Source organism: Coregonus lavaretus (genome assembly GCF_964263955.1).
Source record: "Coregonus lavaretus genome assembly, chromosome: 14".
Lineage (NCBI taxonomy): Eukaryota > Metazoa > Chordata > Actinopteri > Salmoniformes > Salmonidae > Coregonus > Coregonus lavaretus.
In genome coordinates this window covers 38,043,123-38,066,456 of record NC_140001.1, presented here as the reverse complement: position 1 = coordinate 38,066,456, position 23,334 = coordinate 38,043,123, and the positions used below count along the sequence as shown (strand labels likewise).

The 23,334-nt window shown below is 43.0% G+C and overlaps 1 protein-coding gene across 1 annotated transcript in view; it reads left to right on the top strand.

The window, feature by feature from the left end:
* The window catches only part of aopep (aminopeptidase O (putative)), a gene marked incomplete at its 5' end in the record, with an annotated part of 117,424 nt that overhangs the window by 31,988 nt on the left and 62,102 nt on the right, over positions 1 to 23,334 (top strand). The window contains 2 exons of the mRNA XM_084176991.1: positions 9,573 to 9,807; positions 17,244 to 17,350. Of these exons, the coding sequence (XP_084033117.1) occupies positions 9,573 to 9,807; positions 17,244 to 17,350 (342 nt within the window). The remainder of the gene's footprint in view (positions 1 to 9,572; positions 9,808 to 17,243; positions 17,351 to 23,334) is intronic.

Sequence of the window (23,334 nt, the reverse complement as noted above, 5' to 3'; positions counted from 1 at the left end):
TATATCTGTAAGTGGATTATTGATAATCGACACCTTTAAAGCATACTTCTGTATGTGATTTACAATGTTTCATTTTGTTGTTATATTAAGGTTGGTAGCAACATGTGAAAATCGTTGTGGAAATCTGTTACAGCTCAAGTCAACTACAAAACCTACAATGTTCTCAATGGGCTTGCTGGCTAGACACTAATACCAAAGTCACAATAATACCAAAGTCAACATCAGCATGTGAAGTAGCTGTAAGTAGATATAAAATCGCCTAAACAAACTGCACTAGTCATTTAGGAGTCCACAATCGCACTATGTTCAACCTGCAGATCGTGTACTTCGAGTGGAGTCTGACGTTCGCAACGGCACCATTCAATGCACCCTGGACTGAAGAGGCAGAAAAATAGGAGAAATCTGTTAAATTACACATTTCTCGAGGTAGGAATATTGCAAAAATAGGATAAATGGCTCAATCGAGAGAAAACAACTTCCCGCGTTATGACATTGGACAGCATTGAAATCAGACATGAATGATATACGTTTTCGCGATCTAAAAACCATCTTCCTATTAACGTGAACGGCAAGAGCTCAGATACACATGAAAACATGAAATAACTCCGGGAATCGATAGAACATCGCTCAGAGATGCACAAATACGATATAACATTCAAAATGGGGGAATCTTTCGTTTAACACTAATGAATCTATCTGCCCCCTACAGCCAAATGACTTCGATCATTGTCTGTAATGTGTATCTAACTGGCTGTTCACACTAATGCACCAGAGTTGGATTTGAATAGCATTGATAAATGCCCTTGGGTCTTTCTGACCACATGATCTTACAAGGAAAAACTATTGGCCCAAATTGTGGGCTATAATTAAGGCCTTGAGTTTTTCTTGTTCAGGTCAAGTGTGTGTGTGTGTCCAGTGCACTGCAGTGCATGCCTCTTTGTGTGTGTGTGTGCATGCGTGTTCTCTCTAACACCATAGAGCTCTAGTCAGGTGTTTCCTGTATTTTGATGAAATGGAGGTGGGACAGGAGATTCCTCTGTCTGATTACTCCAACATCTCTGACACACTACTAAATGTACATTCCTCAGCCATGACATCATGGTCATAGACCTTTGAGGACTCAACAAAACCCTTGCATACCGTCAACACAGCGGATAGAAGAAACATCTGCTATCGCTTCAGAACCTAGACCAGCCTAGACTCGCTCTGTGTGTGTGTTTGTCTATTCTGTAGTATGTTGAAAGGCAGCTGGCTTCTGAACTGCTAATGCAGAGCAATCAAGTTAACAGGCAGAGAAACGGGGTCACACTGATACATAACACGCAAGGTCTGAGTGGCTTCTCTACTGTTCTCCATAGTGTGTGTTTGTGTGTGTTGTACTTTACTTGTACGGACCAGAAATCCTCACAAGAATAGTAAATCAAGGAGAATTCAGACATTTGGACGGCCCTAAAAAGGAAAAAGGCTGTTTAGGGTTAGAATTAGGGTTAGAGAAAATATGATTATTTAATGGGAATCAATTGTTGTTCCCCAAAAAGTCCTCACAAGTAGTAATACACAACTGTGTGTGTTGTACTTCTGTAGTCCATACAGATCCTATCGCTCTGCTCTGCTATGCTCTGGACATCAGCAGCAGGCAAACATACCAGCTCAGTTAGAACCAGCTGTGTGTGTGCCACTGTGGGTCTGTGTGGGTGGGTGGGTGAGGTAGGATGGGGTGACTCTGAGTGTGTCTGTCTGGTTTTGTTTGTGTGTGTGTGTGTGTGTGTGTGTGTGTGTGTGTGTGTGTCTACACCACAGAATGTGACTGTCTCCTCATTGGTAATGGCGCCTGATATCTGCAGTGATAAGTATTTTCAGGATGTGATGCGGGCCCTGCATGTGATGTGGCCCTACATGGAGTGGCATTTGGCCGGGCCTCTGGGGCCAGCCTGGGAACAGAACACAGCACAGCAGCACACAACTGATCCTCAGCCAGGCTGGAATGCCAGACATTTGAAGTCAGACTTGTTAAAAAAGGACGGAGGGTAGGAGATTGGTCAAATAGGACCCTGTGTCTAAAATAAGCCCACAGAGTCAGAGCAGGGAGAAAAAACAACAGACAATGCTTCCCGCAAGTCAACATTAGTGAGTGCCACTCTGCTATCTGAGTTCTGTCTAATTGAGACGGGGGACCTCAGAGGAGGCTTTGGTGTGTGTGAGTGTGTGTGTGTGTGTGTGTGGCGCTCCACAGGGAGGAGAGAGAGGAAGTCAAACTGCCTCTTGGGACAGTCAGAATTTCAGTCGGACACACACCCATACCCATACACACTCTCTCTGTATCTGTCTCTCTCTTTCTCTCTCTAAGTGGGTGGTGGTGGGATGTCATTACAGAGCCATGGTAGGACCTTCTGCATAATGCATCCAGCTGTCCTGCTGCTGAGGAACAACTGGCCTCTGGTCAGGATGGAGGGATTAATTATGGATGGAGGAGCAGAACAATCTTTCACTGGTTTTGCACTAAATCTGGATCTTCCCCCTAACACCTCTTACTTTTAGCCAGAGTTGTCTTCTGTGGCATAAAGTTACAGTTTACAGACGAAAAGGCTCAGGGTTGTTTTATAACAGTGTATCAAGACTTCTGCTGGCTTACTGACGGTGAAATTTCCCTTTAAGACTATAAACACTGCTTTTATTTACTTGGTGGGCTACAGAAATGTCCCAAAGCATTAGATAGAGTGCAGTAAAATGATGCAACACAGCGTCAAACTAGAGCATCAAATTTAACTAGACAGAATTTCCAGTACCACGCAGGTCACTTTGAGTCAGTAGGTGACGTCCTAGCAGTCACTGACGGACAGTCAGGGTGTGTGTATCACGGGGTATGAAAGTTGCTGTTGTTGCATGCCACCGCCGCTGGTGGGACGACTCGATGTCACCGCTCTGACGGATTCAACCTCCCTCTAAGAACATGTGCGGGCACCATCCCTGAAAGATGTTCTTTGTTGTGCAAACACACATACACTGCAGGAACCAACAACAAAAGGCCCCCTTATCCAATTGTGGGGAAACAAGATTAGGGCATAAATACTCTCATAAAGCTAATCTTAGCAGCTTCTGTCCTACTGCTTCCCTCTGTATCTGCACCAAGGTAAAAAAAAACTGCTAGTTGTTGAATTAGATGTATTTCAGATGTTTGTGAGGATGCTTAACATTGACAGAGTGTAGGTTCAAATGCGTGGGTGTGTGGGTGGGTGGGTGGGTGGGTGGGTGGGTTGTGTATCCTTTTCTCGCCCTCTCCAGTGACAGATTTTCATCTCCTCTTAAATAAGCTGTGTGATATATCCTTTCCACCCTGTGTCTACACACACTCATTTCCCACATAATCCACTTAGCTGCTTCAATAATTGGGTTATGGAAAGGAAAGGAAAATAAGTATTGTGTCTTTCAGTGTTTCTGAGTGCTGGTTCTTCTATCATAGAAAGTAGTCCCTCCTTATGACCCCTCAAAGCAGAGCTCATATTTAACATAGAGACCATAGGTAGGGCCGGGAGGTTTTCCTGCTCCCAAATAGTGCACTTCTTTTGACCTAGGTCCATTGGGGCTCTGGTTAAAGTAGTGTAGTATATAGAGAATAGGGTGTCATTTGGGATGAACACATGGTCCTGACCATAGCACAGAAATAGAATGCTGAATGCTGATGATTGTAGGAGGGCTAGATCAGTGTCATCTATCGTTTTGCCAAATGGTGGGTCACACCTTATAATTGGGTCAGGAAACATTTAGATGTGTCTCAGGAATTACGAATGTAATCTGTCTACCGGTATGTTTGTTTTGAGGAGAACTATGGTTTTCTAGGTTTCCAGCAGGTGAACAGTAGAAGTGTATAGTGTTCTAGAGCGTCTGAATGGAATGCCTGCTCCTGTTATATGAGCAGGGAAAGATAAGCCTATTCATTTGCACCTCTCTGACCCCTCTCCCATTCTTCTGCTGTTCTCTGTGTGAAAAATAGGCTGCCTCTCACGCACACCAGCTTCAGGCCCTCGGGGTAGGGAGGGTAGGGTGTTATTTAAGATGGGAAGAAGTTGGTCCAGGAAAGGTTTGCAGCCGTGACCCTCGTTTTCAGCCATGACAAATTAGACTATTTCTACCTCACTGTTCAAAAGGAGTCACATGGTTTATGTCACAACACTCAGATGAAGCTATTTTGTTGATGTTATATCCTCTGTGTGTGTGTGTGTGTGTGTGTGTGTGACTATTTTAGTCTGAAGGTCTTCCAAATTGTGTAATTTCAAAAGAAAAGATTGAAGAATAGTTGACCTAAACCAGCATAATTTTGGTCTGGACAAGTCACTGCTTTGTGCTTCAGAAAGTGAATTGTGTACCCTGTATGAATTATATTCAAATGCACACAATAACGCTTGTTATTCACCCTTTATTTAAATTGATTATTACATGGACATGAATGTCTGTGGCACTTAATGTTATGTTAATTATCACCTAAGAAATGACATGTCAACATGGTCATTGCACACTAATAACCTATGAACTACTTGCTACCTAAATGTCTTACAAGGGACACCATACATTGGTTTGTTATTATATGGGAAAGGTAGGACTAACAGTAGACACACATATACAGTTTGAAGTCGGAAGTTTAAATACACTTAGGTTGGAGTCATTAAAACTAGTTTTTCAACCACTCCACACATTTCTTGTTAACAAACTATAGTTTTGGCAAGTCGGTTAGGACATCTACTTTGTGCATGACACAAGTAATTTTTCCATCAATTGTTTACAGACAGATTATTTCACTTATAATTCACTGTATCACAATTCCAGTGGGTCAGAAGTTTACATACACTAAGTTGACTGTGCCTTTAAACAGCTTGGAACATTCAAGAAAATTATGTCATGGCTTTAGAAGCTTCTGATAGGCAAATGTACATCATTTGAGTCAATTGGAGGTGTAGCTGTGGATGTATTTCAAGGCATACCTTCAAACTCAGTGCCTCTTCGCTTGACATCATGGGAAAATCAAAAGAAATCATCCAAGACCTCAGAAAAAAAATTGTAGACCTCCACAAGTCTGGTTCATCCTTGGGAGCAATTTCCAAACACCAGAAGGTACCACGTTCATCTGTACAAACAATAGTACGCAAGTATAAACACCATGGGACCACGCAGCCGTCATACCGCTCAGAAAGGAGACGCGTTCTGTCTCCTAGAGATTAACGTACTTTGGTGCGAAAAGTGCAAATCAATCCCAGAACAACAGCAAAGGACCTTGTGAAGATGCTGGAGGAAACAGGTACAAAAGTATCTATATCCACAGTAAAACGAGTCCTATATCGACATAACCTGCAAGGACGCTCAGCAAGGAAGAAGCCACTGCTCCAAAACCGACATAACAAAAGCCAGACTACGGTTTGCAACTGCACATGGGGACAAAGATCGTACTTATTGGAGAAATGTCCTCTGGTCTGATGAAACAAAAATAGAACTGTTTGGCCATAATGACCATCGTTATGTTTGGAGGAAAAAGGGGGTTGCTTGCAAGCCGAAGAACACCATCCCAACCGTGAAGCACGGGGGTGGCAGCATCATGCTGTGGGGGTGCTTTGCTGCAGGAGGGACTGGTGCATTTCACAAAATAGATGGCATCATGAGGAAGGAAAATGATGTGGATATATTGAAGCAACATCTCAAGACATCAGTCAGGAAGTTAAAGCTTGGTCGCAAATGGGTCTTTCAAATGGACAATGACCCCAAGCATACTTCCAAAGTTGTGGTAAAATGGCTTAAGGACAACAAAGTCAAGGTATTGGAGTGGCCATTACAAAACCCTGACCTCAATCCTATAGAAAATGTGTGAGCAGAACTGAAAAAGCGTGTGCGAGAAAGGAGGCCTACAAACCTGACTCAGTTACACCAGCTCTGTCAGGAGGAATGAGCCAAAATTCACCCAACTTATTGTGGGAAGCTTGTGGAAGGCTACCCGAAACGTTTGACCCAAGTTAAACAATTTAAAGGCAATTCTACCAAATACTAATTGAGTGTATGTAAACTTCTGATCCACTGGGAATGTGATTAAATAAATAAAAGCTGAAATAAATAATTCTCTCTACTATTGTTCTGACATTTCACATTCTTAAAATAAAGTGGTGATCCTAACTGACCTAAAACAGGGAATTTTTACTAGGATTAAAAGTCAGGAATTGTGAAAACTGAGTTTAAATGTATTTGGCTAAGGAGTATGTAAACTTCCGACTTCAACTGTATGTCAGATAACAGAACACTACATGAATGGGGGCTTTGCTGCAGCATGACCAAGGCTGTTTACTGTTTGTTTTACTGTCATCGCGTGCAGCCAGAGAAACTTTCCAAACCCTCATCAAACCTAACGTTTACCGCTGATGGGAAAAAAAAAAGAGCTATCTTAATGTGGGTTATTTTATCAGCCACAAATAATGGTCTTAAGGGCAGAACGTCATCTAAATCAGAACTTGGACTACTAACCTTGTCTCACATTTGTCATGCATTACGCTGGAATGCAGGGGAGCGGCCTTCATAGAAACCAGTGTCTGTTCTTCTCCCCTTTCCTCAACTCTGATTGGCTCAGAGCTTTGATAAAAGGTTTGAATTGGTGGAGAGTGTTGATAAGACTGTATCCAGTTTGCTGAGCAGTGTGTACACAGAGCTGTCTATTCCTAAAGGGTCATTTAAGGTATTCCTCTGGTAGAACAAACATTGCTGCGTCCCATTTCACCTGCATGGCTGTATGCATAGCGTATATTAGAGTATGTACAACACACTCACACACACATGGTCTAACCTAAAGGTTTGCGTCAGGTATTACACTGACAGAACATAAACATATCTGCGCCTCATATCATCTATGTGATAAATGTGTATTTAAAGTGCAGAACACAGTATGCCTGAACCTATCTGAGGGTCATACCAGACAAACATTATTTCATCCACAGTCACTTCACCACACTGTAGTCTGGGGGGGAAGAGGAAGGTCTTCTATGAATGCCTCCCAAATCCCAGAGCCCTATGGACCCTGGTAAAAAGTAGTGCACTATAAAGGGAAACGAGTGCCATTTGGGATGCAACCTATAACTGCCTCCAAGCGACTGTAAAATCAAATGAAAAACATTTGACCGGCACCGTTTCCAGCAAAGTTGTTGGATCTAAAGTTTTTTGTTTATTTGCCTATTAACCTTTTATTTTACTAGTTTAGTTGACTGAGAACACATTCTCATTTACAGCAATGACCTGAGAGTTTTAGCTTATGCAGTCAATAAAAGGTCAATGATGTGAAACCTGGACCTAGGCAGACCAGAGTGTTTGGGTTCATGGTACAGTGATGATACAGGCAAATGCTGCTTTAAATTAAAGAAAATTTTACCTACACACTGAAGAAGGCTGTAAAGCCAAAACGTCTGTGTACACTATCCCTGATGCAGTAAAACATTTAAAACATTGAATAATGAAGTAAGCTTTTTGGACATATTTTTGTCGAGTGCGAATCCATTAACCTCTTTGGTTGACCAGACAGACAGGATGATGACTGGAGTTTCTCTGCCAAACATGTTCCTGCAATGTCATTATGGATTATGACACAGGGGTGGAAACAGACAGTGGGGAAAAAAAGTATTTAGTCAGCCACCAATTGTGCAAGTTCTCCCACTTAAAAAGATGAGAGAGGCCTGTAATTTTCATCATAGGTACACGTCAACTATGACAGACAAAATGAGAAAAATAAATCCAGAAAATCACATTGTAGGATTTTTAATGAATTTATTTGCAAATTATGGTGGAAAATAAGTATTTGGTCAATAACAAAAGTTTCTCAATACTTTGTTATATACCCTTTGTTGGCAATGACACAGGTCAAACGTTTTCTGTAAGTCTTCACAAGGTTTTCACACACTTGCTGGTATTTTGGCCCATTCCTCCATGCAGATCTCCTCTAGAGCAGTGATGTTTTGGGGCTGTCGCTGGGCAACACGGACTTTCAACTCCCTCCAAAGATTTTCTATGGGGTTGAGATCTGGAGACTGGCTAGGCCACTCCAGGACCTTGAAATGCTTCTTACGAAGCCACTCCTTCGTTGCCCGGGCGGTGTGTTTGGGATCATTGTCATGCTGAAAGACCCAGCCACGTTTCATCTTCAATGCCCTTGCTGATGGAAGGAGGTTTTCACTCAAAATCTCACGATACATGGCCCCATTCATTCTTTCCTTTACATGGATCAGTCGTCCTGGTCCCTTTGCAGAAAAACAGCCCCAAAGCATGATGTTTCCACCCCCATGCTTCACAGTAGGTATGGTGTTCTTTGGATGCAACTCAGCATTCTTTGTCCTCCAAACACGACGAGTTGAGTTTTTACCAAAAAGTTATATTTTGGTTTCATCTGACCATATGACATTCTCCCAATCCTCTTCTGGATCATCCAAATGCACTCTAGCAAACTTCAGACGGGCCTGGACATGTACTGGCTTAAGCAGGGGGACACGTCTTGCACTGCAGGATTTGAGTCCCTGGCGGCGTAGTGTGTTACTGATGGTAGGCTTTGTTACTTTGGTCCCAGCTCTCTGCAGGTCATTCACTAGGTCCCCCCGTGTGGTTCTGGGATTTTTGCTCACCGTTCTTGTGATCATTTTGACCCCACGTTGTGAGATCTTGCGTGGAGCCCCAGATCGAGGGAGATTATCAGTGGTCTTGTATGTCTTCCATTTCCTAATAATTGCTCCCACAGTTGATTTCTTCAAACCAAGCTGCTTACCTATTGCAGATTCAGTCTTCCCAGCCTGGTGCAGGTCTACAATTTTGTTTCTTGTGTCCTTTGACAGCTCTTTGAGCTCTTTGGTCTTGGCCATAGTGGAGTTTGGAGTGTGACTGTTTGAGGTTGTGGACAGGTGTCTTTTATACTGATAACAAGTTCAAACAGGTGCCATTAATACAGGTAACGAGTGGAGGACAGAGGAGCCTCTTAAAGAAGAAGTTACAGGTCTGTGAGAGCCAGAAATCTTGCTTGTTTGTATGTGACCAAATACTTATTTTCCACCATAATTTGCAAATAAATTCATTAAAAATCCTACAATGTGATTTTCTGGAGAAAAAAATTCTAATTTTGTCTGTCATAGTTGACGTGTACCTATGATGAAAATTACAGGCCTCTCTCATCTTTTTAAGTGGGAGAACTTGCACAATTGGTGGCTGACTAAATACTTTTTTCCCCCACTGTATGCAAGAAAACATACACAGACACACACACACAGTCGTCATGGCGTCGTTAGGGCTACGTCCTCGTCCTCTGTAATCATAGGTTGGGTTAATTCCTACCAATCATTGATCTCTCTCCAGGGTAGCAGAAGTGTGTGTGTGTGTGTATGCGCGGACGTGCAAGCATGAAGCGTCTGTGCATGCATGCTAGGTTAGTGGTATTCAAGCATTCAGTGGGGTTTCATTGTTCTCTCTACATGCATTATGTGTTTGTGCTAATACCTATATTTATATTTTAGTTTCCTGCATGCCCGTGTATATTCATGTTTATTCATTCTTGCCTGTTCTCATCCCCCAAGCCCCCACATCATATTCCTGTCCCAGAGTGTGCTGTGTGGAGAGAGAGAGGGAGACGGAGAGAGAGATGGAGTTGGAGGAGAGCGGGGCCTGTCTCTGTGTGGGTCTCGTCTGTGCCATGAGCTGTCCCACTCGTGGTTTGGCCTGGCCATCGGGGCCCGGGACTGGACTGAGGAGTGGATCAGTGAGGGCTTCGCCACCTACCTGGAGGACATCATCTGGGCCCGGGCACAGCAGGTACTAGACTTTCAGCTCTCCCTTGTCAAAACAGCTTCTGGACCACACGGATGAGTTTACTCCCAGACACACACACACTGACCTAAGGTCATTTATGCATTTCCCCACCTCATGATTAAGGTTAGGATTGGGGTAAAGTGAACTGATCCTAGATCTGTGGTTAGGGGTAACATCTACCCAGAGCCAGTCAAAAGTCAATAAGTGGAGGGATTGGACAGCTATGCGTTATTATGTTTGTTGCTATGGCAGCCTGCAGCTCAGTGAGGGCTTTGCTACATACTTTCAGGATCAATCTGGCACAGAACACAGCAGGTATACTGGACTATACAGACCACATAGAGGAGAGATGAGTCACAGCAGGATACTGGACAGCACCTTCAGACAGTGTTTGATTACTGATGTTTTGGAACAGGGCTTTGAGAGTTTGAGGGTGGCATTTTCATCACACAAAAGAGCACAGATCTGTGCAAAAAATACCGTAAAACTCATTACAGTCTGAATCACACATTACATTTTAAACCCTTCGTCAAAGATGTGCATTGATAAGGGGAATAATATTTCACCCGGGTTTTGTAACCTGAATGATGAAGGTGATGCACACGCTCATCGCAAGTTGCAGTATTTGGAACTGGCATAGGATAATATGCCTTTTCCACTCATTTGAAGTATTATGGTCATTCTGCTCACTGCCATTTGCTGGTGCAAAATGCCGCCCTGAATCTCAAAGGCGTCACTTGAAAGGATCAATAGATAAAAAGAAAAGAGAGGAAAGAAGACAAAAAGGATTAAGTGGTTTAGGGCTGACCCCATTTAGTCGACTGGTCGATTGTTTGGTCGATAGGCTGTTGGTCGACTGGTCGATTGTTTTGTCGATAGGCTGTTGGTCGACCGAGCTTTCTTTAGTCGAGCAGTAGCAAGAAAATCATTGTGTACAAGATACTTGTCTGATTCTCAGTGGACTAATACATTGTGGAGGCCGTGGGGATGGCACAGTCCATCACTCTAAGGCATGTGCTACTGAAATTGTATATGGTTAAGGACATTATAAAAAAATAAAAAAAGGCTTTTTCTCCCCCTTGATAGCGGTCGCTGTCCGCGGTTCTGAAACATCAGTGTGCTGTTGAATTGGCGACTTTTCCTAGATCATGTTGCTATGTGCATAATAGCAAAGTTAACCAGCATATTGGTGTTGAGAACAATGCGGCGGAGGCAGCAGCGGAGTTAGGAGACGAGAAAACAGCCCTTGCCTTAACTGTCTAAGAAAATTGAGGAGAGCGGAAACCCCAACTTAATTAGGTCTATAATCAATGGCCTAACTGTTAAATGTGCCTGGCTTTATAAATCATCCAGTGCCTTCGGAAAGTTTTCAGAACCCTTGACTTTTTCCACCTTTTGTTACGTTACAGCCTTATTCTAAAATTGATTAAATTGTTTTTTTCCCTCATCAATCTACACACAATAAAAATTTAATCAAATCAAATCAAATTTTATTGGCCACATGCGTCGAATACAACAGGTGCAGACATTACAGTGAAATGCTTACTTACAGCCCTTAACCAACAGTGCATTTATTTTAATAAAAAAGTAGAATAAAACAAAAACTGTTGAGAAAAAAAGAGCAGAAGTAAAATAAAATAACAGTAGGGAGGCTATATATACAGGGGGGTACCGGTGCAGAGTCAATGTGCGGGGGCACCGGCTAGTTGAGGTAGTTGAAGTAATATGTACATGTGGGTAGAGTTAAAGTGACTATGCATAAATAATTAACAGAGTAGCAGCAGCGTAAAAAGATGGGGGTGGGGGGGCAGTGCAAATAGTCCGGGTAGCCATGATTAGCTGTTCAGGAGTCTTATGGCTTGGGGGTAGAAGCTGTTGAGAAGTATTTTGGACCTAGACTTGGCACTCCGGTACCGCTTGCCGTGCGGTAGCAGAGAGAACAGTCTATGACTAGGGTGGCTGGAGTCTTTGACAATTTTGAAGGCCTTCCTCTGACACCGCCTGGTATAGAGGTCCTGGATGGCAGGAAGCTTGGCCCCAGTGATGTACTGGGCCATACGCACTACCCTCTGTAGTGCCTTGCGGTCAGAGGCCAAGCAGTTGCCATAACAGGCGGTGATGCAACCAGTCAGGATGCTCTCGATGGTGCAGCTGTAGAATTTTTTGAGGATCTGAGGACCCATGCCAAATCTTTTCAGTCTCCTGAGGGGGAATAGGCTTTGTCGTGCCCTCTTCACGGCTGTCTTGGTGTGTTTGGACCATGATAGTTCGTTGGTGATGTGGACACCAAGGAACATGAAGCTCTCAACCTGTTCCACTACAGCTCCGTCAATGAGAATGGAGGCGTGCTCAGTCCTCTTTTTTTTCCTGTAGTCCACAATCATCTCCTTTGTCTTGGTCACGTTGAGGGAGAGGTTGTTATCCTGGCACCACACGGCCAGGTCTCTGACCTCCTCCCTATAGGCTGTCTCATCATTGTCGGTGATCAGGCCTACCACTGTTGTGTCGTCGGCAAACTTAATGATGGTGTTGGAGTCGTGCCTGGCCATGCAGTCATGGGTGAACAGGGAGTACAGGAGGGGACTGAGCACGCACCCCTGAGGGGCCCCCGTGTCGAGGATCAGTGTGGCAGATGTGTTGTTACCTACCCTTACCACCTGGGGGCGGCCCGTCAAGAAGTCCAGGATCCAGTTGCAGAGGGAGGTGTTTAGTCCCAGGATCCTTAGCTTAGTGATGAGCTTTGAGGGAACTATGGTGTTGGTCTTGGTGGTTCCAATACCCCATAATGACAAAGCAGAAACAGGTTTTTAGTAATGCAATATCACATTTACATAAGTATTCAGACCCTTTACTCAGTACTTTGTTTACAGTACGATTACAGCTTCGAGTCTTATTGGGTATGACACTACAAGCTTGGCACACCTGTATTTGGGGAGTTTCTCCCATTCTTCTCTGCAGATCCTCTCAAGCTCTCAGGTTGGATGGGGAGCGTTGCTGCACAGCTATTTTCAGGTCTCTCCAGAGATGTTAGATCGGGTTCAAGTCCAGGCTCTAGCTGGGCCACTCAAGAACATTCAGAGACTTGTCCTGAAGCCACTCCTGCTTTGTGTTGGCTGTGTGCTTAGGGTCGTTGTCCTATTGGAAGGTGAACCTTCGCCCTCTGGAGCAGGTTTTCATCAAGGATCTCTCTGTACTTTGCTCTGTTCATCTTTCCCTCGATCCTGACTAGTCTCCCAGTCCCTGCCGCTGAAAAATATGCCCACAGCATGATGCTGCCACCACCATGCTTCACTGTAGGGATGGTGCCAGGTTTCCTTCAGACGTGACGCTTGGCATTCAGGCCAAAGAGTTCAATCTTGGTTTCATCAGACCAGAGAATCTTGTTTCTCATGGTCTGAGAGTCTTTAGGTGCCTTTTGGCAAACTCCAAGCAAGCTTTCATGTGCCTTTTACTGAGGAGTTTCTTCCATCTGGCAACTCTACCATAAAGTTCTGATTGGTGGAGTGCTGCAGAGAAGGTTCTCCCATCTCCACAGAGGAACTCTGTAGCTCTGTCAGAGTGACCATCGGGTTCTTGGTCACCTCCCTGACCAAGGCCCTTCTCCCCCGATTGCTCAGTTTGGCCGGGCGGCCAGCTCTAGGAAGAGTCTTGGTGGTTCCAAACTTCTTCCATAAATGAATGATGGAGTCCACTGTGTTCTTGGGGACCTTCAATGCTGCATACATTTTTTGGTACCCTTCCCCAGATCTGAGCCTCGACACAATCCTGTCTCGGAGCTCTACGGACAATTCCTTCGACCTCATGGCTTGGTTTTTGCTCTGACATGCACTGTAAACTGTGGGACCTTATACAGTGAGGGAAAAAAGTATTTGATCCCCTGCTGATTTTGTACGTTTGCCCACTGACAAAGACATGATCAGTCTATAATTTTAATGGTAGGTTTATTTGAAAAGTTGGAGACAGAATAACAACAAACAAATCCAGAAAAACGCATGTCAAGAATGTAATAAATTGATTTGCATTTTAATGGGGGAAATAAGTATTTGACCCCTCTGCAAAACATGACTTAGTACTTGGTGGTAAAACCCTTGTTGGCAATCACAGAGGTCAGACGTTTCTTGTAGTTGGCCACCAGGTTTGCACACATCTCAGGAGGGATTTTGTCCCACTCTTCTTTGCAGATCTTCTCCAAGTCATTAAGGTTTCGAGGCTGACGTTTGGCAACTCGAACCTTCCGCTCCCTCCACAGATTTTCTATGGGATTAAGGTCTGGAGACTGGCTAGGCCACTCCAGGACCTTAATGTGCTTCTTCTTGAGCCACTCCTTTGTTGCCTTGGCCGTATGTTTTGGGTCATTGTCATGCTGGAATACCCATCCACGACCCATTTTCAATGCCCTGGCTGAGGGAAGGAGGTTTCTCACCCAAGATTTGACAGTACATGGCCCCGTCCATCGTCCCTTTGATGCGGTGAAGTTGTCCTGTCCCCTTAGCAGAAAAACACCCCCAAAGCATAATGTTTCCACCTCCATGTTTGACGGTGGGGATGGTGTTCTTGGGGTCATAGGCAGCATTCCTCCTCCTCCAAACACGGCGAGTTGAGTTGATGCAACTTTCACCCAGTTGCACAACACTTTCACCCAGTTCTCCTCTGAATCATTCAAATGTTCATTGGCAAACTTCAGACGGGCCTGTATATGTGCTTTCTTGAGCAGGGGGACCTTGCGGGCACTGCAGGATTTCAGTCCTTCACGGCGTAGTGTGTTACCAATTGTTTTCTTGGTGACTATGGTCCCAGCTGCCTTGACATCATTGACAAGATCCTCCCGTGTAGTTCTGGGCTGATTCCACACTGTTCTCATGATCATTGCAACTCCACGAGGTGAGATCTTGCATGGAGCCCCAGGCCGAGGGAGATTGACCGTTCATTTGTGTTTCTTCCATTTGCGAATAATCACACCAACTGTTGTCACCTTCTCACCAAGCTGCTTGGCGATGGTCTTGTAGCCCATTCCAGCCTTGAGTAGGTCTACAATCTTGTCCCGGACATCCTTGGAGAGCTCTTTGGTCTTGGCCACGGTGGAGAGTTTGGAATCTGATTGATTGATTGCTTCTGTGGACAGGTGTCTTTTATACAGGTAACAAACTGAGATTAGGAGCACCTGTATAAAAGACACCAGGGAGCCAGAAATCTTTCTGATTGAGAGGTGGTCAAATACTTATTTCCCTCATTAAAATGCAAATCAATTTATAACATTTTTGACAAGCGTTTTTCTGGATTTTTGTTGTTGTTATTCTGTCTCTCACAGTTCAAATAAACCTAACATTAAAATTATACACTGATCATTTCTTTGTCAGTGGGCAAATGTACAAAATCAGCAGGGGATCAAATACTTTTTTCCCTCACTGTATAGACAGGTTTGTTCCTTTCCAAATCATGTCCAATCAACTTAATATACAGGTGGACTCCAATCAAGTTGTAGAAACATCTCAAGGATGATCAATGGAAACAGGATGCACCTGAGCTCAATTTCGAGTCTCATAGCAAAGGGTCTGAATACTTATGTAATTAAGGTATTTCTGTTTTTTATTTGTAATGAATGTGCAAACATTTCTAAAAACCTGTTTTTGGTTTGTCATTATGGGTTATTGTGTGTAGATTGCTGAGGAAATTTGTTTTTATAATCCATTTTAGAATAAGGCTGTAACGTAACAAAATGTGGAAAAAGTAAAGGGGTCTGAGTACTTTCCGAAGGCACTGTATATCTACAGAAATAAGACAGATCCTGCTTGTGTTGCCTGTTTGAGTGTTTGTTTATAGCCTACTGATTCCGTGAGCACCAAGCCTCACGCAGCCACAACATGTCGGATAAACTATTTCACAAATTCGGCTGTTTTTAATCTTTGCTATGATGTAATAAAAGCTTCACCCTTTTTTGTCGTTAGAACAGCCTCTCTGGTATTACTTATAATGTATTTAGTGTTGTTTACACTCTTCCAAATTGTCTGAAAAATTTATTATTATAATAATAACGCTCATTTTTCTTGATCTCCTTCTTATTGTTATTATTACTATTATTATTATTATTACTATTATTATGATCATCATTATAATAATAAGTAATGTCATTATCATTAGTAGGCTTAGTAGTCTGTAGCAGCCTTGTATAACTATTGTACCATAGATCTGTAGCCTAAGAGCGCATCCTGTTTAGTCTTACTTAGGCCTGTATTTCAGTACTTATATAAGCTACTGTATCAATCAATCATTCATTCGTTCATGTCATCACACAGCTTAGAGTCATTCATGATTTGAAATCCAATCAAGCGTTTTAGTTTTAAAATAAAACAACAAAGCATCCCTTGAATAATTAGCGTAAACAATAAATAAACCGTTCCATTTCGGCACAATCAAATCAATTGCGGTCGGACTCTCTTTAGTCATTTGTGTGTCTTAATTATTTAATCAAACAGAGCGCTTAAAGCATCAGACAAGCTCAGTGCATGTAGCTGCATATAGGATGTTTCTATATATGGAAAAATACACAGAACATTTTTTGCCGAAAGAACAGATGACTCTCGGTCGACCAAGATGTTTTTTAGTCAGGGACAGCCCTAAAGTGGATTGTTTTCATGTACACACTCTTTTTTCCTCGCCATCTACAATTACCCAACGTTGTTCTTCTCATGTTTGTATCACCCAGAGCCATATACTATATACAGAGCAGTTTGGTAAAGTGACTAAACTCAGCTTTACATTTCAAATTGTAACGAGTCTCATGTTGAACCCAAAACTCCCAAGCCGATTGAATCCAATGCAAATTAGACTTATTGTCATGGAACGTTTGGTGCCAACATAGAGTAAAACTCTTGGTCCCATCATAAAGACAGTGGAAAGAAGGAGAAAAAGGAGGGTGAAGTTGTTTTTCATGTCTATATAGTTGCAATCCTCCCACACTCTTCCCCTTGGCATCTAGAATTACCCAGAAATGTTCTTCTTTTGTCTATGCTCTTTAATCATGTCACTTTTATGACATGGGTTTGGCTCAGTTCAAACAGTTAAACCCTGACATGGTCTGCATCCCAAATAGCACCCTATTCCCTATAAAGTGCTACTTTAGACCAGGGCCCATAGGGTAGTATTGCACTATAGTGAATAGGATGTCCTTTGGGAAGCAGACGTTCTTTTTACTCACAGTAGAACTATAGGCAGAAACAGTGGGAAACTCAACTACTGGTATTATTCCACATGTATCCTTTCTTTTTATCACCCTCTCTGTCGCTCTCGCTCTCTTTGTCTCGCTCTGGTCTCTCTGTCTTTCTCTGCCCCTCGTCCCTCCATCTTTCTCTCACCGTCTTTCTGTCTCTCTCTCTCTCCTTCCTGTCCATCTCTCTCCTTCCCCTCCTCTATCTCTCCCTCTCCTCTTTCTCTCTGTGTAGTTGTCCAGCAAAGAGACAGAGGGACAGTCTAAACTCAAGGCTCTGCTGAGGTGGAGAAGACTCTCAGACGAACTACAGAACTCTGTGGAGCAGCTGCAGATCCTCAGGTCCATTTCTCATTGGTTAACTGGCCTGTCAGTCTATCTGACTGACTATTCAAATAAAATAAAATAAAATAAAATTGTATTGGTCACATGCGCCGAATACAACAGGTGCAGACATTACAGTGAAATGCTTACTTACAGCCCTTAACCAACAGTGCATTTATTTTTAAAAATAAAACAACAACAAAAAAAGTGTTGAGAAAAAAAAGAGCAGAAGTAAAATAAAGTGACAGTAGGGAGGCTATATATACAGGGGGGTACCGTTGCAGAGTCAATGTGCGGGGGCACCGGCTAGTTGAGGTAGTTGAGGTAATATGTACATGTGGGTAGAGTTAAAGTGACTATGCATAAATAATTAACAGAGTAGCAGCAGCGTAAAAAGGATGGGGTGGGGGGGCAGTGCAAATAGTCCGGGTAGCCATGATTAGCTGTTCAGGAGTCTTATGGCTTGGGGGTAGAAGCTGTTGAGAAGTCTTTTGGACCTAGACTTGGCACTCCGGTACCGCTTGCCGTGCGGTAGCAGAGAGAACAGTCTATGACTAGGGTGGCTGGAGTCTTTGACAATTTTGAGGGCCTTCCTCTGATTCATTAGTGGTTTGTCTGTTATCCGGCCCTCACCATTTGTCTCTCAGCACAATTGTAAATTCAATCCATTGCTTTGTAGCTGTGGAGTCTGTGGCAATGGTTATCATCCATTATAATCTCTGAACATTGACGATAACTTGTGGGTAGAGCTATAAGTGTACGTGTACAGTGGGGAAAAAAAGTATTTAGTCAGCCACCAATTGTGCAAGTTCTCCCACTTAAAAAGATGAGAGAGGCCTGTAATTTTCATCATAGGTACACGTCAACTATGACAGACAAATGAGTAAAAATTCCAGAAAATCACATTGTAGGATTTTTTATGAATTTATTTGCAAATTATGGTGGAAAATAAGTATTTGGTCAATAACAAAAGTTTCTCAATACTTTGTTATATACCCTTTGTTGGCAATGACACAGGTCAAACGTTTTCTGTAAGTCTTCACAAGGTTTTCACACACTGTTGCTGGTATTTTGGCCCATTCCTCCATGCAGATCTCCTCTAGAGCAGTGATGTTTTGGGGCTGTCGCTGGGCAACACGGACTTTCAACTCCCTCCAAAGATTTTCTATGGGGTTGAGATCTGGAGACTGGCTAGGCCACTCCAGGACCTTGAAATGCTTCTTACGAAGCCACTCCTTCGTTGCCCGGGCGGTGTGTTTGGGATCATTGTCATGCTGAAAGACCCAGCCACGTTTCATCTTCAATGCCCTTGCTGATGGAAGGAGGTTTTCACTCAAAATCTCACGATACATGGCCCCATTCATTCTTTCCTTTACACGGATCAGTCGTCCTGGTCCCTTTGCAGAAAAACAGCCCCAAAGCATGATGTTTCCACCCCCATGCTTCACAGTAGGTATGGTGTTCTTTGGATGCAACTCAGCATTCTTTGTCCTCCAAACACGACCAGTTTCATCTGACCATATGACATTCTCCCAATCCTCTTCTGGATCATCCAAATGCACTCTAGCAAACTTCAGACGGGCCTGGACATGTACTGGCTTAAGCAGGGGGACACGTCTGGCACTGCAGGATTTGAGTCCCTGGCTGCGTAGTGTGTTACTGATGGTAGGCTTTGTTACTTTGGTCCCAGCTCTCTGCAGGTCAATCACTAGGTCCCCCCGTATGGTTCTGGGATTTTTGCTCACCGTTCTTGTGATCATTTTGACCCCACAGGGTGAGATCTTGCGTGGAGCCCCAGATCGAGGGAGATTATCAGTGGTCTTGTATGTCTTCCATTTCCTAATAATTGCTCCCACAGTTGATTTCTTCAAACCAAGCTGCTTACCTATTGCAGATTCAGTCTTCCCAGCCTGGTGCAGGTCTACAATTTTGTTTCTGGTGTCCTTTGACAGCTCTTTGGTCTTGGCCATAGTGGAGTTTGGAGTGTGACTGTTTTGAGGTTGTGGACAGGTGTCTTTTATACTGATAACAAGTTCAAACAGGTGCCATTAATACAGGTAACGAGTGGAGGACAGAGGAGCCTCTTAAAGAAGTTACAGGTCTGTGAGAGGCAGAAATCTTGCTTGTTTCTAGGTGACCAAATACTTATTTTCCACCATAATTTGCAAATAAATTCATAAAAAATCCTACAATGTGATTTTCTGGATTTTCTTTTCTCAATTTGTCTGTCATAGTTGACGTGTACCTATGATGAAAATTACAGGCCTCTCTCATCTTTTTAAGTGGGAGAACTTGCACAATTGGTGGCTGACTAAATACTTTTTTCCCCCACTGTGTGTGTGTGTGTGTGTGTGTGTGTGTGTGTGTGTGTGTCTGTGTGTGTGTGGAGATAACATCACAGTGCATTCCTGAGATTCAGGTGGAGCAGTTGTGGCCATACATAAGGTGTGCCGGTTTATTGGCACCTGACAGGGCTAGATAAATAAAAAAAATAAAAAACTCAAGAATCATGCTAACAGAATTCACACCCCCATACATTCTGATTGCTTAGGTCTTTTGTGAAAGCACCCTAATAATAATAATAATAATATGCCATTTAGCAGACGCTTTTATCCAAAGCGACTTTCAGTCATGCGTGCATACATTTTAGTTCTGACAACGATAACTCGTTTGCCTAGTGCAGTCCCTGGAAAGTTACTAGCAATGAATCCCAAACACCCTGTAGAAATCTCAAAGCATATGAAGAAACAATTAATTTGCAACACAGTCCAAGTTTGGCCAAAATACAGAGTAATCCCCTTCGATTAACCCTTGACTACCCTAGCCTAGCGATGGCTGTTTTATAGACTTAGCAAGCCATGTCTCTATGAGTTTTTCTAGTCATATTACCAGTGTAAATGTGTGGAATAACATTGGGAGCAAGGTCAGAAGATCCTAGTCAGTCAGGCTGTTCCGGTGTTGGGTACAGGCCAGTGACAGACTCCCTAGACTTCCTCCCTATACAAAGCTGATGTGGCTCTATTGCCAGACATGAATTGTGGTGAAATATATTATAAATAACACATAGTTTTGTTGTCAGTGCTCTGAACATTCTAGAAGGCGTGATGAGATGGAACAACCCAAAACAGTACTCCCTGTCCAAAGCAGCAGATTACTCATCTGAAGGCTGGTTTTGTTGTTCAAGTTCACTCGGTCACTGCTCAAACCCACATTTGAACACATACACAGTTTTGCATGCAAGCAGCATTCACTTACACGTTCATTCACTTACAAGCATGCACACACGCACACACACACACACACACACACACACACAAATACTGGTGTATAAAGCCTGGCCCAGGAGGGCCCCGTAGTTTATCTGTCCCTTTGAGAATAGTTATATTTAGAGACTGAGGCTGAGAGGTGATTCTTCCTGCTGATTTATCAGTGTAGTTGCTAGTGTTTTTATACCTTATCCAGTTTCCACAGTGAAACCTGTGTAATCTGTAGACGTAAGGATATACCCTAAGGAGCTATAAACCTGTGTGTGTGACATAAAGTGCTGTCTACTCTGGTAATAGCCTCTGAGTTCCTCTGATACGCACACACCCATAAAGGCACACATACACACACCCTTGCCTAGAAACAGATTCACCCTCCCACCCATCCATCCAGGGCATTGTAATGGTTGGGTATCCTTTGTCTAATAGGTCTATGATGAATCTGTGTCCACGCTTTCTCTCTCCCCACACATCTGTTGCTGTTTCTAACACACACACCTACATACAGTACTCTCTCTCTCTCTCTCTCTCTCTCTCTCTCTCTCTTTCTCTCTCACACACATACAGTACTCTTTCTCTCTCTCACTCTTTCTCTCTCTCTCTCTCTCACACACACATACAGTACTCTTTCTCTCTCTCTCTCTTTCTCTCTCGCTCTCTCTCTCGCACTCACACTCTCGCTCTCTCACGCTCTCTCTCTCTCTCTCTAATTTAATTCAATTCAGTATACTTTATTAATATGGAAAGTAAACACTTACATTGTCAAAGTAAACATGTAGCGACGATGGTCAAAGACAGGAATGTACTAGACTGTTTGTAATTAAGGAATAATAATGATAGTGATATTATTATATGTCTCTCGCTCTCTCTGATTGTATATCTCTCTCACTCACTCACACACTTACACATACACACACAGACTGCTCTGGGGAGATATGCTCCGGTCTAAAAAGGGGTCTGTCTTATCACCTGTGGACAGAAAGACAGAGAGAAATGGGGAGGGAAGGGGATCAGGAGAGAGCTCACAGAGAAATCAACACATCAGAAGACATGAGAGATAGAAGAGATCTCTGGGTAGAACTGTGGTGAACAAAGAGTCATCTACAGCAGTGGTTCTCAACTGGTTTTGCCTCTTCACCCAAATTGAACCAGGTTCTCAGTGGCGATCCAATATTCGCATCACAATTTCTTTGTTGTTGCCAAAATGCAATCTGGAAAACAATTTTGAATGCTATGTTGATAGTAAATGTACCAATTATTTGACAAGGGAACAGCCATACCTTTTTTATGGTCAATAATTCAATTTTACCGATTTTCTTGATGAAGAATGTTAAGCTCACTAAAATCAACAAAATCCGCTAAATAGTGCTGCTAATAATGTGATTGAAGAAAAATAGTTCAGAGTTTAAATTATTAATTATATTATTATTATATTATATTATATAATTTCTACACACTTTCTACCTGGTTTTAGTCGTTTAAGTTCAGACTGGGGTATTTTTCATAAAAATGTAATTAAACATGTAAATAAACAAACAGCAGTTGACAATCGCTGATCTACAGTATACAGTCATTTATTTCACTGCTAGTACGCACATTAGCCGACTAAAGTCAACTCCACGATTTACGATGTAGTTGAGCGGCGACTAGTGTGGGCAGACTGGAGCTACTGATTTCAGCGTACACACACATGATCTGAACAACCTATAGGGTTGTTATGACTTGTTCTAACCAATCTTTGCTCATTTGACTATGTTTTACCTGGCTAATAGGGGATTCCAGGAGACAGTAGTAACTTAGAGTATTCAGTTATGTCAACCATGTCTACTGTATGTCTGGCTATGAGAAATCTCTCATGGTTAAACCAACCTTTGCTAGTTTTAGTTATCTTTTACAAAGAGATTCTTCCAGGTAGTGCAATCACATATAGCGATGTCATTGTTCGATGTGATTAATATAATTACTGTAATGTTGACGTTATTAAATTAGTGGTTAACTGTGTCCTGAGCAGACCTGAGTCATGTACTGGATCTGAAATCGATTTCTTCAGCTTCTACCAGCTCCACAGGAAATTTCAAGAGAGGACAGAACACAGGAGGTTCAAGTGAACACACACACATACAGAGTGTACTAAAAAGAGGTTTCCGGTGAATTCCAGGAAGCTGAGGATTTTCCTCTGTAGTCCACGCTGAGCAGACCAAACACTAGTGTAATTTCCTCTCCTCCAATCTCATCCCCCCCATCCCCTCCCATCACGCTTGCCCTAATGCAGTTTATACTCCATTAGCTGCTGGTGGAAGAAGGCAAATCAGGTAGCCGACCAGGCCTGTATAACCGGAAACAATCACAAACAATCGGCCAGATGGCTGAGAGGAGACACAGCCTCAGTAGATAAATTGCACAGATACCCAGTGTTGTCATGACGAGTGCTGTGTGTGTGTGTGTTTCACCTCTTTGTAATTTGCAGAGATATACAATGTGTTGTCATGAGGAATGTGTGTGAGTGTGTGTGTGTGAGTGTGAGTGTGTGTGTCTCACCCTGTCTGTAGCCGTGCCTCGTGTTCCCTCAGTCAGAGGGAGCTGAGAGAAATGGGCAGTGATGAGGAGTGTATTGATCAGCTAGCCAGGCGCCTGCCCTGCCTATGTATCGACGGGAGCAGACTGTTCTTTCAAGGGCTCAGTATTGGCAGCCTGAGTTAATCTTCTCTAAATCATCAATACATTTAACTGAAACTATCA